Source organism: Cylas formicarius, unplaced genomic scaffold (genome assembly GCF_029955315.1).
Source record: "Cylas formicarius isolate icCylForm1 unplaced genomic scaffold, icCylForm1.1 PGA_scaffold_4__25_contigs__length_36172078, whole genome shotgun sequence".
NCBI lineage: Eukaryota > Metazoa > Arthropoda > Insecta > Coleoptera > Brentidae > Cylas > Cylas formicarius.
Window position 1 is genome coordinate 568461 of NW_026844334.1, and position 11998 is coordinate 580458.

An 11998-nucleotide genomic window follows, 5' to 3' on the forward strand; every position below is an offset into this window, starting at 1 on the left:
GTTGTAAAAAAGTCGGCGCCAACAGATGGCTCGCGCGCGCGCGCGCGCCCGACAGTGGCGCCATCTCTCGTCAAACCTGGAAACTAGCCGAACGACAAGTATGCGGTTATGTCATAGTGGCAGATCTAAAAAACGGTGCATTTCGAGAAAATGTCAGTATCATTTGTCATAAACGTTTCATAGGTTAGAAACTGCGGTGTTACTTGTTTGCCGTTTTTTTTTCGCGCAATGGATAGAAATACTCTGTCAAATACTCGCTTAATCACGGAACTAACTACATTAGGCAGAAGAGACATCTTAATTAGGCAGAATTTATTTTATACGAATTTTTTATGCCAAAACGAACATAAAGCATTAACAGATAGTTCAAACGAAACATTATAGGCACTTTCGTTATTTTTCGGTCTCACTGTAGTAATAGCTAATAGCCCAAAAACATCCCCGCCATCTTTGATCACAGACTACTCGCCATTGACAACTTGAAAACAGATTTCATTGCAATTGAACTACCAACATAAAATTTTGTTCTCTCTAAATCATTTAATAACTGCCCTGCTTTGTGGCCGGACATTCTTGGGTCCTCTACTCTTGACGAATAATAACTTATTACATATCTGGTATTCTAGATTTAAATTACTTCACCACGCAGAAGTGTTTCTCGATCCCCCCACTAGGCAGACTTCTAAACATGCGAATTGCTTTGTTCTAATGCTACCTTAAGCACGCGTAAAACGTGTTAAGTAATTTGATATTAATTTTTATGGGCAAAGATACCCAGGGCATCCGCCCATTACCGAAGATTCATCCTAGGTATAATTATAAAAAGCGACGTCATAACCTATGAGAAAATCTGGATTTCCTAAAACTAAGCCCACGATACTAACCCAATTAGGCTTCTTCGTAAGCTTTTCATTTTTTCCAAGTTTTTTACCCTTGGTTAGTACGGGAGGTCTCCGGCCATGCGAGGTTTTCGAAGATGGCCGGCGTCGCCGTCAAGAAGAAGACTTTTCGACGGAACGTCAAACATGTCAACTCTCCGTATCACTCCATTTTTGTTATGTCAGTAAATTGGGTCCGTGTTTCGTTTTGATTTCGAAATCGGGGGCGAACGCGTCGTTCCACGCGTTCTCGAAAAAATGTCCAACACGCAGCAGAAAATCGACGCGCTGTTCGAACGCCTGCCCGCCAGTCCGCCGACGAACCACCGGGGGAGCAGGCCCGCCCTCCAACGTAAGGCTGTCGTCGTCTCGCAACGTCCCGAAACCGTAGGCCCCGTTTTCTTACTTTCAGTCGGCCTAAACAGCAGCCCGACGATGCAGAGGCCGCAGCACTTGACCTTCGCTACTAGACGCAACGAAAACTTGGAAACGGAGCGGCGGCTTAAGGAGATTATGCAAATCAGCGGACATTTAACGATAGACGGCGTCCTATACAAGACGGACATCAAAGATATGGAGCACATGGAGGAATTGGGCAGCGGCACTTGCGGGCACGTTGTCAAAATGAGGCACAGGCCGAGCGGGAAAACAATTGCTGTCAAGGTAGGCTTGAGCAGTAGTAAATGAGCGCCGAATTGGGCAGTTAATGGACCATCTTAGACGTTTTGTTGAATTTGTTATGTTAAAGCTTTGGTTATTGTTTTAAGTGGAGAAATTTGTCCAAAAGTGTCATATATTACTCCACATACTTTTTGTATGGTTCAGGCCATTTGAACTTTTAGTCATGGCGGACGAAACCATCACTTTCTAGTGACTGCGCAGAATTTAGGTTGGTTCCAAACTGGACTTGAAATAAGTGAAGATTTTCGGAGCTGACACAACCGAAGATACATTCAAAGTACTTATTAAACAAATATTGAAACAGGTTTATTTCGTAAGGAGTTTATTTGCAGAATGGATACTATAATATATTCTATAACACTATCCCTAGATTCTCTTGGGTGCTTTAGGTATTTTACTTCCTTTTTTGCACTGATGCAAGCTTTTCAGTTTTCATATATTACTTAATGCCATTTCATTAGCCCTGTTCATCTTTCTAGATACCATACCATATTTTTACTTCAAGTCACTTTTAATAGAAAAAGGAAATTCCAGTTTCATTTCTGATTCAGTTGGAGATTCCCTTCCTCTTCTTCAAATTGACATTTGCAGTAGCCTTATATCCATGATTTTTTCTAATGCTTCATTTCACGGCTCTCGCTTGTTCTGCGCTTTTTGAAACTGGCATATCCCTTTAATGATTAATTTTTTGCATCACTAAAAAAAAAAACAAAACCACTTCGACAAACACGATAAACGGGTCAAGTTAAAATACATACCACAGCAAGCAATAAGGTTCTTCTTCTTTTACTTCTATTCACCACGATTGCTAGGATGATTCGGCCATTTTCGGGGTACATTTTTCTTTATAAACTGGAAGGGTGCGTTAATTAAAAAGGACTATGCTAATCCAGTAACCTCCAAGGGGAACGGATATGCAATCAATTAACCTATTCTCAAACAGTGGAACAACTTGTAAATAAATTGTGGTAAAATGGCGATCGATTCTTCTAACGGTTCCCGAAATTATCTCATACGGGATGTCCGATCCCATCCGGCCTGGTTACCAGTATGAGTACAAGCCATCCCGAAACCATGTTAAATTAAACATAATGAATAACATATCACAAATCCATATACATCCACATAAGACGAACACTATTTCTTAAATTTCTAGGCACTGCACCACAATCACTTCCGATAACGAATATACAAAACAGCATTTTACGTCAAACCACACTAATTTCAACCGATTTCTACGCGAATCTAACGATAAGGTTAGGTTGCGTCGACATGGATCCGTCATACGTCAAAATATGTCCGCACGGAGTATGTCGTTGCCTTTGACAGTGTGGTGTGGTTGTCGTGGAAACCGTTCGCCCCAGACATCGAGAAACGAAGAAGCCTGTGTGTGTCTGAGTGCTTTGTATAGATTTATTTTTTTTTTTCGTGCTTCTATGTGCTAACTTTTAATTGACGGGACGGGCCGCGCGTTTTGCAGCAAATGAGACGCTCCGGTAACAACGACGAGAGCAAGCGCATCATCATGGACATCGAGGTGGTGGTAAAGTCGCATTGCAAGTACATCGTCAAGTGTTTGGGGTGTTTCATAACCGAAGCGGAGGTGTGGATCTGCATGGAGCTGATGGACACGTGCTTCGACAAGCTGCTCAAGCGGATCAAGCGGCCGGTGCCCGAGAAAGTCCTCGGCAAAGTGTGCGTCGCGGTAATTTGAGTTTTTAATGGTGGGGTGGGGGGCATCGGCGGAAGTTGTTTTTTTTTTTCTCTAATTCGTCCAACAGACGGTGGAGGCGCTGTCGTACTTGAAGGACCAGCACAACGTCATCCATCGGGACGTTAAGCCGTCGAACATACTGCTCGACGCCCGTGGTAACGTGAAACTGTGCGACTTCGGCATCAGCGGGCGTCTCGTCGACTCCATGGCGAAGTCCAGGAGCGCCGGATGCGCGGCCTACATGGCGGTAAGTGATATTAGAAAAATCCGCCCGAAAGAATTTTTTTTGTTCCTTCGCGTCATTTGTTGAAATTAATTTATTTTTTATAAGCTCTTGAAAGTCGATTAAAAGGTCATTAATAATAATAATATAATCCTTATTTAGCATTATGCTACATAAAAAATACAAAATATAAATTCCAAATATAAAATTCCAGATAAACGGAAACCAAAAGCTAAGCACAGAGAATTTAGAATTTGGACAATACATGGCGTCTTAAAAATCTTTTAAATTTATTAAGAGTATCACAGTTTTGGTCAGAAAGAATGAATATCTCTGAAATAGGTAACTTTTTCGCAAACACGATTGGGAACACGCTGTTGTTTAATTTTAAAAATAAATACTTAGACATTAACCATTATTTTTTGTTTTACATACAAGAAATTAAGAACAAACAAACAAATCATCATATAATATCATAAAATTAGAAATCACACTAAAAGAGTAAACAAAAAGACAGCCGAAAAATGTCTTTTTTTCGAAATTTATATATATATATATATATATATATATATATATATATATATATATATATATATATATATATATATATATATATATATATATATATATATATATATATATATATATATATATATATATATATATATATATATATATATATATATATATATATATATATATATATATATATATATATATATATATATATATATATATATATATATATATAATTTATTTCGGAATTTATATGCGACTGTTTTTCGTTTTTACATGTTTTCCTGAAAATCAGCAGAATAAGAAGTATTTGCAGTAAATATGAAGGATCACTCGAAAACATTTCTTTTGATTTTTCTGAATTAAATTTGTTTTTATTGTTTTTGAATTTATAGGCTCAATTTGACGTTTATATATTTTTCTGCAAAGTTTCACAAGCCCTTTTATATAATTGGATACTACACCATAAAAACGCAGAATGGTAAAAAAAGTATATTTTTTTCATTTAGGTTTTTCTGAATTATTAGTGTGTGGACTTTCATTGTTATAAAGTTTTTTTTCATTAGGGTTTTTCTTAATTATTATTGTTTTTTTTTTATTAATTTTGTAATAATTTTATATTTTTGTGAACATTTTACGAGCTTGAATTGAACAAAATAGGAACAGTTTCCACTATGTAAATAAAATCAGTAGAAAAAATGTCTTGATTTATATAAATTAACTATTATTGGATTTTATTATACAGAGTTTTTATCATCAAAGCAAAATGAGTTAAAAAAATGTTTTTCATTTCGGTTTGTTGAATTAATATAGTGAAGAACTGACTTTGATTTATATAAAGTTTCTTTTCATTTTGTTTTTTATAAAGTATTATTCTTCTAAATTACCTATTATTAAATTTTAATATTTATAGACAACTGACCTTAATTTTTATATACATATTTTTTGAAAAAAATGGCATATTTTTCTGCAAGGTTTCGCGAGCCCCTGTATATAATTGGAAACCACATAAATAGAATTTTCACAATAGAAATAAAAAAAATGTCTTGTGATTTTTCTAAATTAGTTTTAAGTATCTATTTATTTATTTTTTTGTATTTGTGTGCTTCTTTATATTAATAATTGGAAACCATGGAAAAACGTTTTTATTTTGGTTCTTCTAAATTATTATTATTGTTTTTGATTATTTAGTCGTAATTTTCTTTATTCAAAATGATGGTCCGCTACTGATGTTTTGTAGATTATTTTTTTTTTAAGTCGACCAGTCAAAAATAAAACTGTTCAATTTGTTTAATTAATAAATAATAATTTATAAGGAAAAGGAAAGAAAAAATTAATAGAGTTCCACGATTGGAACAAATGATTAAAGCGTTAACTTTTGTCAAAATTAATGAAAAGGTTTTCGAGTAATTCATAATTTTTTTTCCTGTAAACTTTGACACCACCCCGCATATCATCGTGAACGGAGCAACACACTGATAAGTATACTGAACCTGAAAAGCCTTCCAATGTTTAACCAAATTTTTTTTTATTATTTTTGTTTTTGAACGGTCCCGATAAAACTTAGATAAAAGGCGCCAGTTAACTTTAAGTTTGATAGTTAACTAAGTGTTACGGAAAACGGCGCGCGCCACTGGACGAGCGATCGATTTCACCTATTTTCGCAGCCCGAACGTATCGAGCCTGACCCCCGTAATCCCGACTATGACGTCCGCGCGGACGTGTGGTCTCTAGGAATCACTCTCGTCGAGCTAGCGACGGGGGCATTCCCCTACCCCGGTTGCAAGACCGACTTCGAGGTGCTGACGAAGGTGATAGGCACCGACCCACCGTCACTGCCCAAGGACAAGCATTTTTCCCCGGAGTTCCGCGACTTCGTCGCGTGCTGGTAAGTCGCGCCGCCGCTGGCCTAGCGCACAAACGTTGCAGTTTTACGCAAATTTAAAGGATTTTATTTATTTATTTTTTGTTGTTGTTTGACTTTTATTGTTTATTATTATTTTAAAAAAAATTGACACCGCGTACATACTAAATGTAAAAAAACGTAAGAAACTTTTTTTTGTTATTCTAATTTCTTATAATTAATTTATATTTTTTAAATTTATAGATTTTATTGTCTTCTTTTTATGTTAATAATTGGAAAAAAAGTATTTTTTTATTCGGACTAAAAAAATATATTATTATTGTTACTGTATTTTAGGTTTTCTACGTTTTTTATATTTTGTATTTATTATTTTGGTTTATTCTGCGGTTGTTATTTTTGACTGCGCGTATATACCAAATGCAAACAACAGTAAGAATTTTTTTTGCTTATTCTTGTTCGTTATTAGTAAAAATTAATTTTTTATTTTTTTGATTTTTATTTTGTTTTATGTAAATTAGTTAAAAATTAATTTTTTTAGTCGGTTTTATGCTCCTAAAAAAATATTATTTTTATTATTGTTATTGTTTTTTAGGTTTTCTACATTTTTTTTTCTATTTATTAAATATAAAAATTATTTTAATTCATTATTATTCGTTTTTATTTTTAAATTTATAGATTTTTATTTTGTTTTTTTTCCTTCGTTTTATGTAAATAATTGAAAGAAAAGGTTATTATTTTTTCATTCGGTGTTATTCTGACTGAGAAAATAAATTATTATTTTTATTGTTTTTTTTTTTTTGGTTTTCTAATTTTATTTATTCTATTTATTACTTTGGTTTTATTTTCTGTTGTTAATTTTTGACTGCGCGCACATATTAACAGTTTTCACCGTGTAAATAAAACAGTAATATTTTTTGTTTTGGTTTTTGTAATTTATTATTTATTAAAAAAATAGTGACAACTTTTAGTTATTGGATCTACATATACAACATATAATGTTGAGCTGACTGTATTAAGTCGACGTAAACGTTTTACTTATAAATCTCTCGTAAGATACATTATTTTTAATATCGTTGTTTTTGAAACACCCTGTATAATTTTTGTTCGCTAACAATAATTGCAGCCTCACCAAGGACAAGGAACGACGTCCCAAGTACGCGAAGCTCAAGAGCCACGCCTTCGTCAAGCGGAGCGAGACCGCCCCCGTGGACGTCGGCGAGTGGTACGAACGAACTACCGCAGCGACGGAGGACGCGCCCGCCTCTAACGCCGCCGCCTCCCCTACGCCCCGGTAAGCGCCGCACGCCGTTCTTTTCGCTTGGACCGCCCCTTCCCTCACCCGCTCCCGCAGTAATCCCTAACCGCCAGCGCAACCCGCCCCCGACTTTTTTTGTTGGTTATTTTTTTGATTTTGCGTGACAGTAGCGTTTTGGTTGTGTATTTAGGGGCGGCGACGCGGCCCATTGACGCGCGTAGAGTAGTCGGTGCGCCCCCCGCCCCCGCACCGAGCCACGCCCCTTTTCCCGTAGGTTTGTATATCGCAGTTTTTTTCTCTCTTTCTTTCCTGTCACGTGTGTTTTGGTGTGCGCGCCGGGGGTAGGGCGGGGGCGGGGCGCGCGCGCGCGTGGTTACTAATACACCGCCCCCACTACTCCCCCGACCCTATTAACTTACTAACGAATTGGGAATATGGTACACGTATGTGGGTTTTATGTTGGGGTTCGTTTACTTTACGGAACGATTGAACTACTCGCGTATATGTGCGGTAAAGTCTGTTCATAGATATAATAAAATGATTAACTGATACGAATTAATTAAAGATCCGGGCAAGCTGTAAGAATGAAATATGGCCGAACAGGTCCGTACTTTGCTTAGAATTTAATTATTTGGGGTTTTGTTAGGGAAGATACTAAACAATATTTATTTATGTATGTATTTATGTTTAAATCTAAAATAAAATTAGAAATTATTTTTATTACCTACTTAAATTCCTTAATTCGCACACGATTCAACACACGCTGTATTACACGCGAAATAACAATGATTACTAATAAACTTAAACTAAGTAGTATACCAAACCAAAGAATATTAAACACAGGTAGGTATAAATTATTTTCTATTACGGATCACAATTTTACCAGAATTTAAATTCAGAAACTTTAGGTATTCATTCAAAAGCAATTGGTCACTTTCTTATATCTACGAACAGACCATATCATCAAGAATCATAAAAGATGTTTTAAGGACTTATGAATTATGTCAATTATCTCTCTCAAAAGTGAGCATTGATTTTTTGTTCTTTTGCCAGAAGACATCGATCGATTTTTGCAATGATATACTGCGAGTTTAATAACGTAGCTGAACAAAAATGGGAACTAAACACAGGACGAGATAACTCGTAGTCGGCGTCCTATATAAGGACGTAATCTACAAGTTATCTGGTGGTTGGCAATCAACGTGTGATTGAATTCGATCGAATCGAAACATTCGAGTTTAACGTTTCGAATGACGCGCATCGCGTTCAATGTACGTAATCGTGGAATTGTTTGAATTCGGACATTTGAGCTACTGGTCGTGGGCGCTATTTTTCTTTCAAATTTACTTATGGGAATTCGATTGGATCTAGACATTTGAACTACCGGTCGTGGTGCTTTTTTTTCTTTCAAATTTATGTATGGCAATGTCATTGAATCGAGACATTTGAACTACTGGCCGGGGTGCTTTTTTGTTTAAAATTGACTTATTGGAATTCGATTGGATTTGAACTACTGGTCGTGGTGCTTTTGTTTCAAATTTACGTATGCGAATTCGATTGAATCGAGACATTTCAACTACTGGTCGGGGTGCTTTTTGTCGGGAACGCAACATCCGGTTCGGCGCGCCGTAACAGATTCGGGACATTTGAACTACTATTGAAAATGAGAGTTCAAGACTTCCCCTTCTCGCAGACTCGCCCAACCGCTCGAGTCCGGTCGCCTTCCGGTAAACAGTTTGGGCGGCGACGCGTTCCGGCAACGCGCGACTCCGCCCCCGGCCGTCAATGGTGGTGGCGACGGCTTCGCGCGGAAAGGAGGCGACGCGCAGGCGCGCGCTTCCCGCCTCGACGCGTTTCACGCGGCCGCCCAGCAGCAACAGCAGGAAGCAGGCAAACCGTCCGGCAGGGGCGGCGGCTTCTCTCTGCTGCAGGCGTACGAGAACCACATCGCCTCCCTGCGACGTAAAGACGAGGCCGTCGCCTCTCGGGGGTACCCCGCGGCGATATGCTCTCCTCTACCCCGACGCAAGTTCGCCACCGACGTTTCGGTTCCTCCCGTGCAGGTGCGTTCGTCGCTATTGTCCTGCGGGACATTCGAACTACTACCGCTTTCGGCAGTTAAAGGCGCGCGCGTCGAGCGAAACGAGGTGGACCTCCGAGTACGGGTCTCCGTTGCCGCTGCGCAGCAGCCACTTCCAGACGGAGGAACCCGCGTCGTACTGCGGCAACACGAGCCCCGTCATCCTGCAACGCTTCTACCATCAGCGCAAGCAGCAGCAACTACTGAAAGAGGCGGAGGAGGAGCGAGCAAAGACTGACGTCGGTAAGGCTTCTCCCTTCTTTTTTTTTTTCCATCTATAATGGCCCACACTTTCTCATTTGGAAGAGGAAGTGAAGTCTTCTTTCACGGCCTCAACGAACTATACTAGTCGCACTCTTAATAGGGCACGTAACAGGAAGTAAAGTACTTTTTTCATAAGCTCAATGAATTGCCTCCTACTCTAGAAGACGAAGTCACTCTTTCATGACCTCAGTGAACTGAGCTCCTAGAACTCTAAATAGGGAAGCTTCTTCACATACATTATGTCACACTCTCCCACATGAGAGGAAGTAAAGTACTTCTTTAATGAGCTCTTTAGTACTGTACTGCTGCCAGTTTCATTCAATTATGTTCGCAAATCTTGACTCCCTTCTGGAGAAGAACAAGTAAAGTATCTTTTGATATTTTCTCTTTCTCATTCCTATTATATCAGTACTTTAGACACGCCTCTCTCATGAATGTAATAGTAGTAAAAGTGGAACAAGTAATAAAATATCTCTTTCATGAAGTCAATGAATTGCGTTACCAGTATTCTGCAGTCTCTTTCTCTTTGCTCTTCTATCAGTAGTTGAACTTCCACATTTTTGCTCCCTCCCGTGAATGTGCTGCTTGTTTCAGTTTATTATGTTTGAGTTTTAAGATTCGAGTACTCTAAATCGGCTACGCAACTAGTTAGGATATGATTTGGGCAGACTTCTGATGTCTCCTTCTCTTTCCTATTATATCAGTATTTAGACCTTTGACATTTTCACTTCCTCCTCTAGAAGAGAAAGTAAAGCGATTCTTTCATTCATTAGGCTCTTAGTACTCTCTAAATAAATCCCCCATATCTCCATCTCCTTGACCGTGTGTCTAGGTAAGAAACGGTTCGCCTCGTATATCAAAATGCAGCTGACTGGTGGCGACCGCAGCGGGAGATCGTCGCGGCACCAAAGTCCGGAACCACCGCCCCGGCTGAGCAGAGGCGGCGACGGTCAGAGTCCTCTGGCGTTACGACGGGCGTTCCTTGAAAGTCACGCCCCCAACTCGCCCAGTCTTTCGCGCAGGTCAGTTAGTTTCGACCGTACCGACGAGGGTGAGTGGTTTCGATCACGTTTGTTCTTTGCAGATACGTGTCGCCGTCGCCTCCGGTGCCGCCGCCCAGGTGTCTGTCGCAGAGCTGTTCGGTGCCTGGTTCACCGCAACACCTGCGCGCCAGATTCCGTTACACGCCCGAACCTCAGCGTCGGTTCGTCCACGACAACGACTCGTAGCGACGTGCCTAGTCAGGGGCGGGCTTCTCTTAAGGGGGGGAGGGGGGTCGTTTCAACTACCGCTGTTTAGCTTCGTATCCGCGTTCGAAACTCCAAATTGGCGGTTCAAAACCGCATATACCAACTAGCCGTACGGTACGTTTGAACTACCGGTGGCTTTAATGCTCCGCACTCGATGTCTGAAACTTCGAAGGCTTGCTCCATCGGGGGCGTTTCTCTTTTAATTCTTCGCTCGAGGCTATAAGTTAGAGATTTAAAGCGACACATCTGAACTGAGGTACGTTTGAACTACCCGTGGTTTTACTTTCTGTGTTCGACGTCTTAAACCTTCGAAGCGGCGATTTTGTTCGACTTCCGTTGCGCCCAAAACTAACCGACGGTGACCTTCGAACTACTAGGCGTCGTGCAACCCCGGTTATTCTTGGATTTACCGCGGTCTTTCGAGCGTTTTCTCCGTCAACTATTCGTTCGAGCGGGAATCTTGGCACGTTTGGCAAGTACGTTTGAACTACCCGTGTTTTGACCGTTTGAAGCTGCGATTTTCTTCGACGTCCAAAGTAAACGTTGGAACTACCGGTAACTTACCGTCTCTTTGACCTGATTGGACGCGGCGTCGTCGCACGATCGCCGTTTTCCTTGAAGCGCATTTAATCTACCGGTAGGCAGTGTTCAAGTTATCTCAAACTTTTGAACTACCGCCATCGCGCAATCCCGTTTGCGGTTTAAAACGCGCACGCAAACTATCGTCAACCGAGGTTCGTTTGAACTACCCGCATTTTTACCCTCTGCTCTCGTTATCTCGAGCATTAGAAGCCGCGATTTTCTTGTACCTTTGAACTATCGGCAATTTACCGTCTCTTTATCTTATCGGGCCATTTTTCTCGAGACGCATTTGATCTACCGGCAGTTTTCACCTTTGAGGCTGCGATTTTCTTCGACGGGGGTGTTTGAACTACCGGTGCACCTTCGAAGCGACAAAATTTAGCCGATTTTCATGGCGTTTACTACTAGTCTCGCGAGTGATTCGCGAATTTTTCGTTTTAGTTTGTCGTCGTATTCGGGGGCGGTTCCGTACCGCCTTCGCCGCCGTACGACTACATTTGCTCCGCGGTGTTCGCTCTTGTAAGATAAAAAATTTCGTTTCGGGAGCGGTTCGAAAATCGTCCCGCCCCCGAAACTGTTTAATCGAGTGATTTTTACTTACGCATTGATTTGTATATTATATATAGATGCCATACCTGAGATATTATGTATAAAACGATAAGATTTTATTATGTAAATGAATATAACTTGG

General features: G+C 39.8%; 1 protein-coding gene across 1 annotated transcript; it reads left to right on the plus strand.

Moving 5' to 3' along the window:
• The first annotated feature begins 1018 nt into the window (after positions 1-1018).
• On the plus strand, positions 1019-11994 carry LOC132701352 (dual specificity mitogen-activated protein kinase kinase 7-like). Its single transcript, XM_060669184.1, has 10 exons — positions 1019-1230; positions 1291-1541; positions 3040-3264; positions 3341-3520; positions 5680-5900; positions 7000-7167; positions 8825-9194; positions 9250-9454; positions 10308-10497; positions 10560-11994. Exons 1-10 carry the CDS (start codon positions 1137-1139, stop codon positions 10702-10704), a joined length of 2049 nt encoding a protein of 682 aa, XP_060525167.1. The 5' UTR covers positions 1019-1136; the 3' UTR covers positions 10705-11994.
• Positions 11995-11998: the final 4 nt, after the last annotated feature.

Excerpts from the sequence above, each read along its gene's own strand:
- LOC132701352 (XM_060669184.1), top strand. The coding sequence starts at position 1,137 with ATGTCCAACACGCAGCAGAAAATCGACGCGCTGTTCGAACGCCTGCCC. Across the intron at positions 1,231-1,290 it reads GAGCAGGCCCGCCCTCCAAC|TCGGCCTAAACAGCAGCCCG; the intron begins GTAAGGCTGTCG and ends TCTTACTTTCAG. Across the intron at positions 9,455-10,307 it reads GCGAGCAAAGACTGACGTCG|GTAAGAAACGGTTCGCCTCG; the intron begins GTAAGGCTTCTC and ends CCGTGTGTCTAG.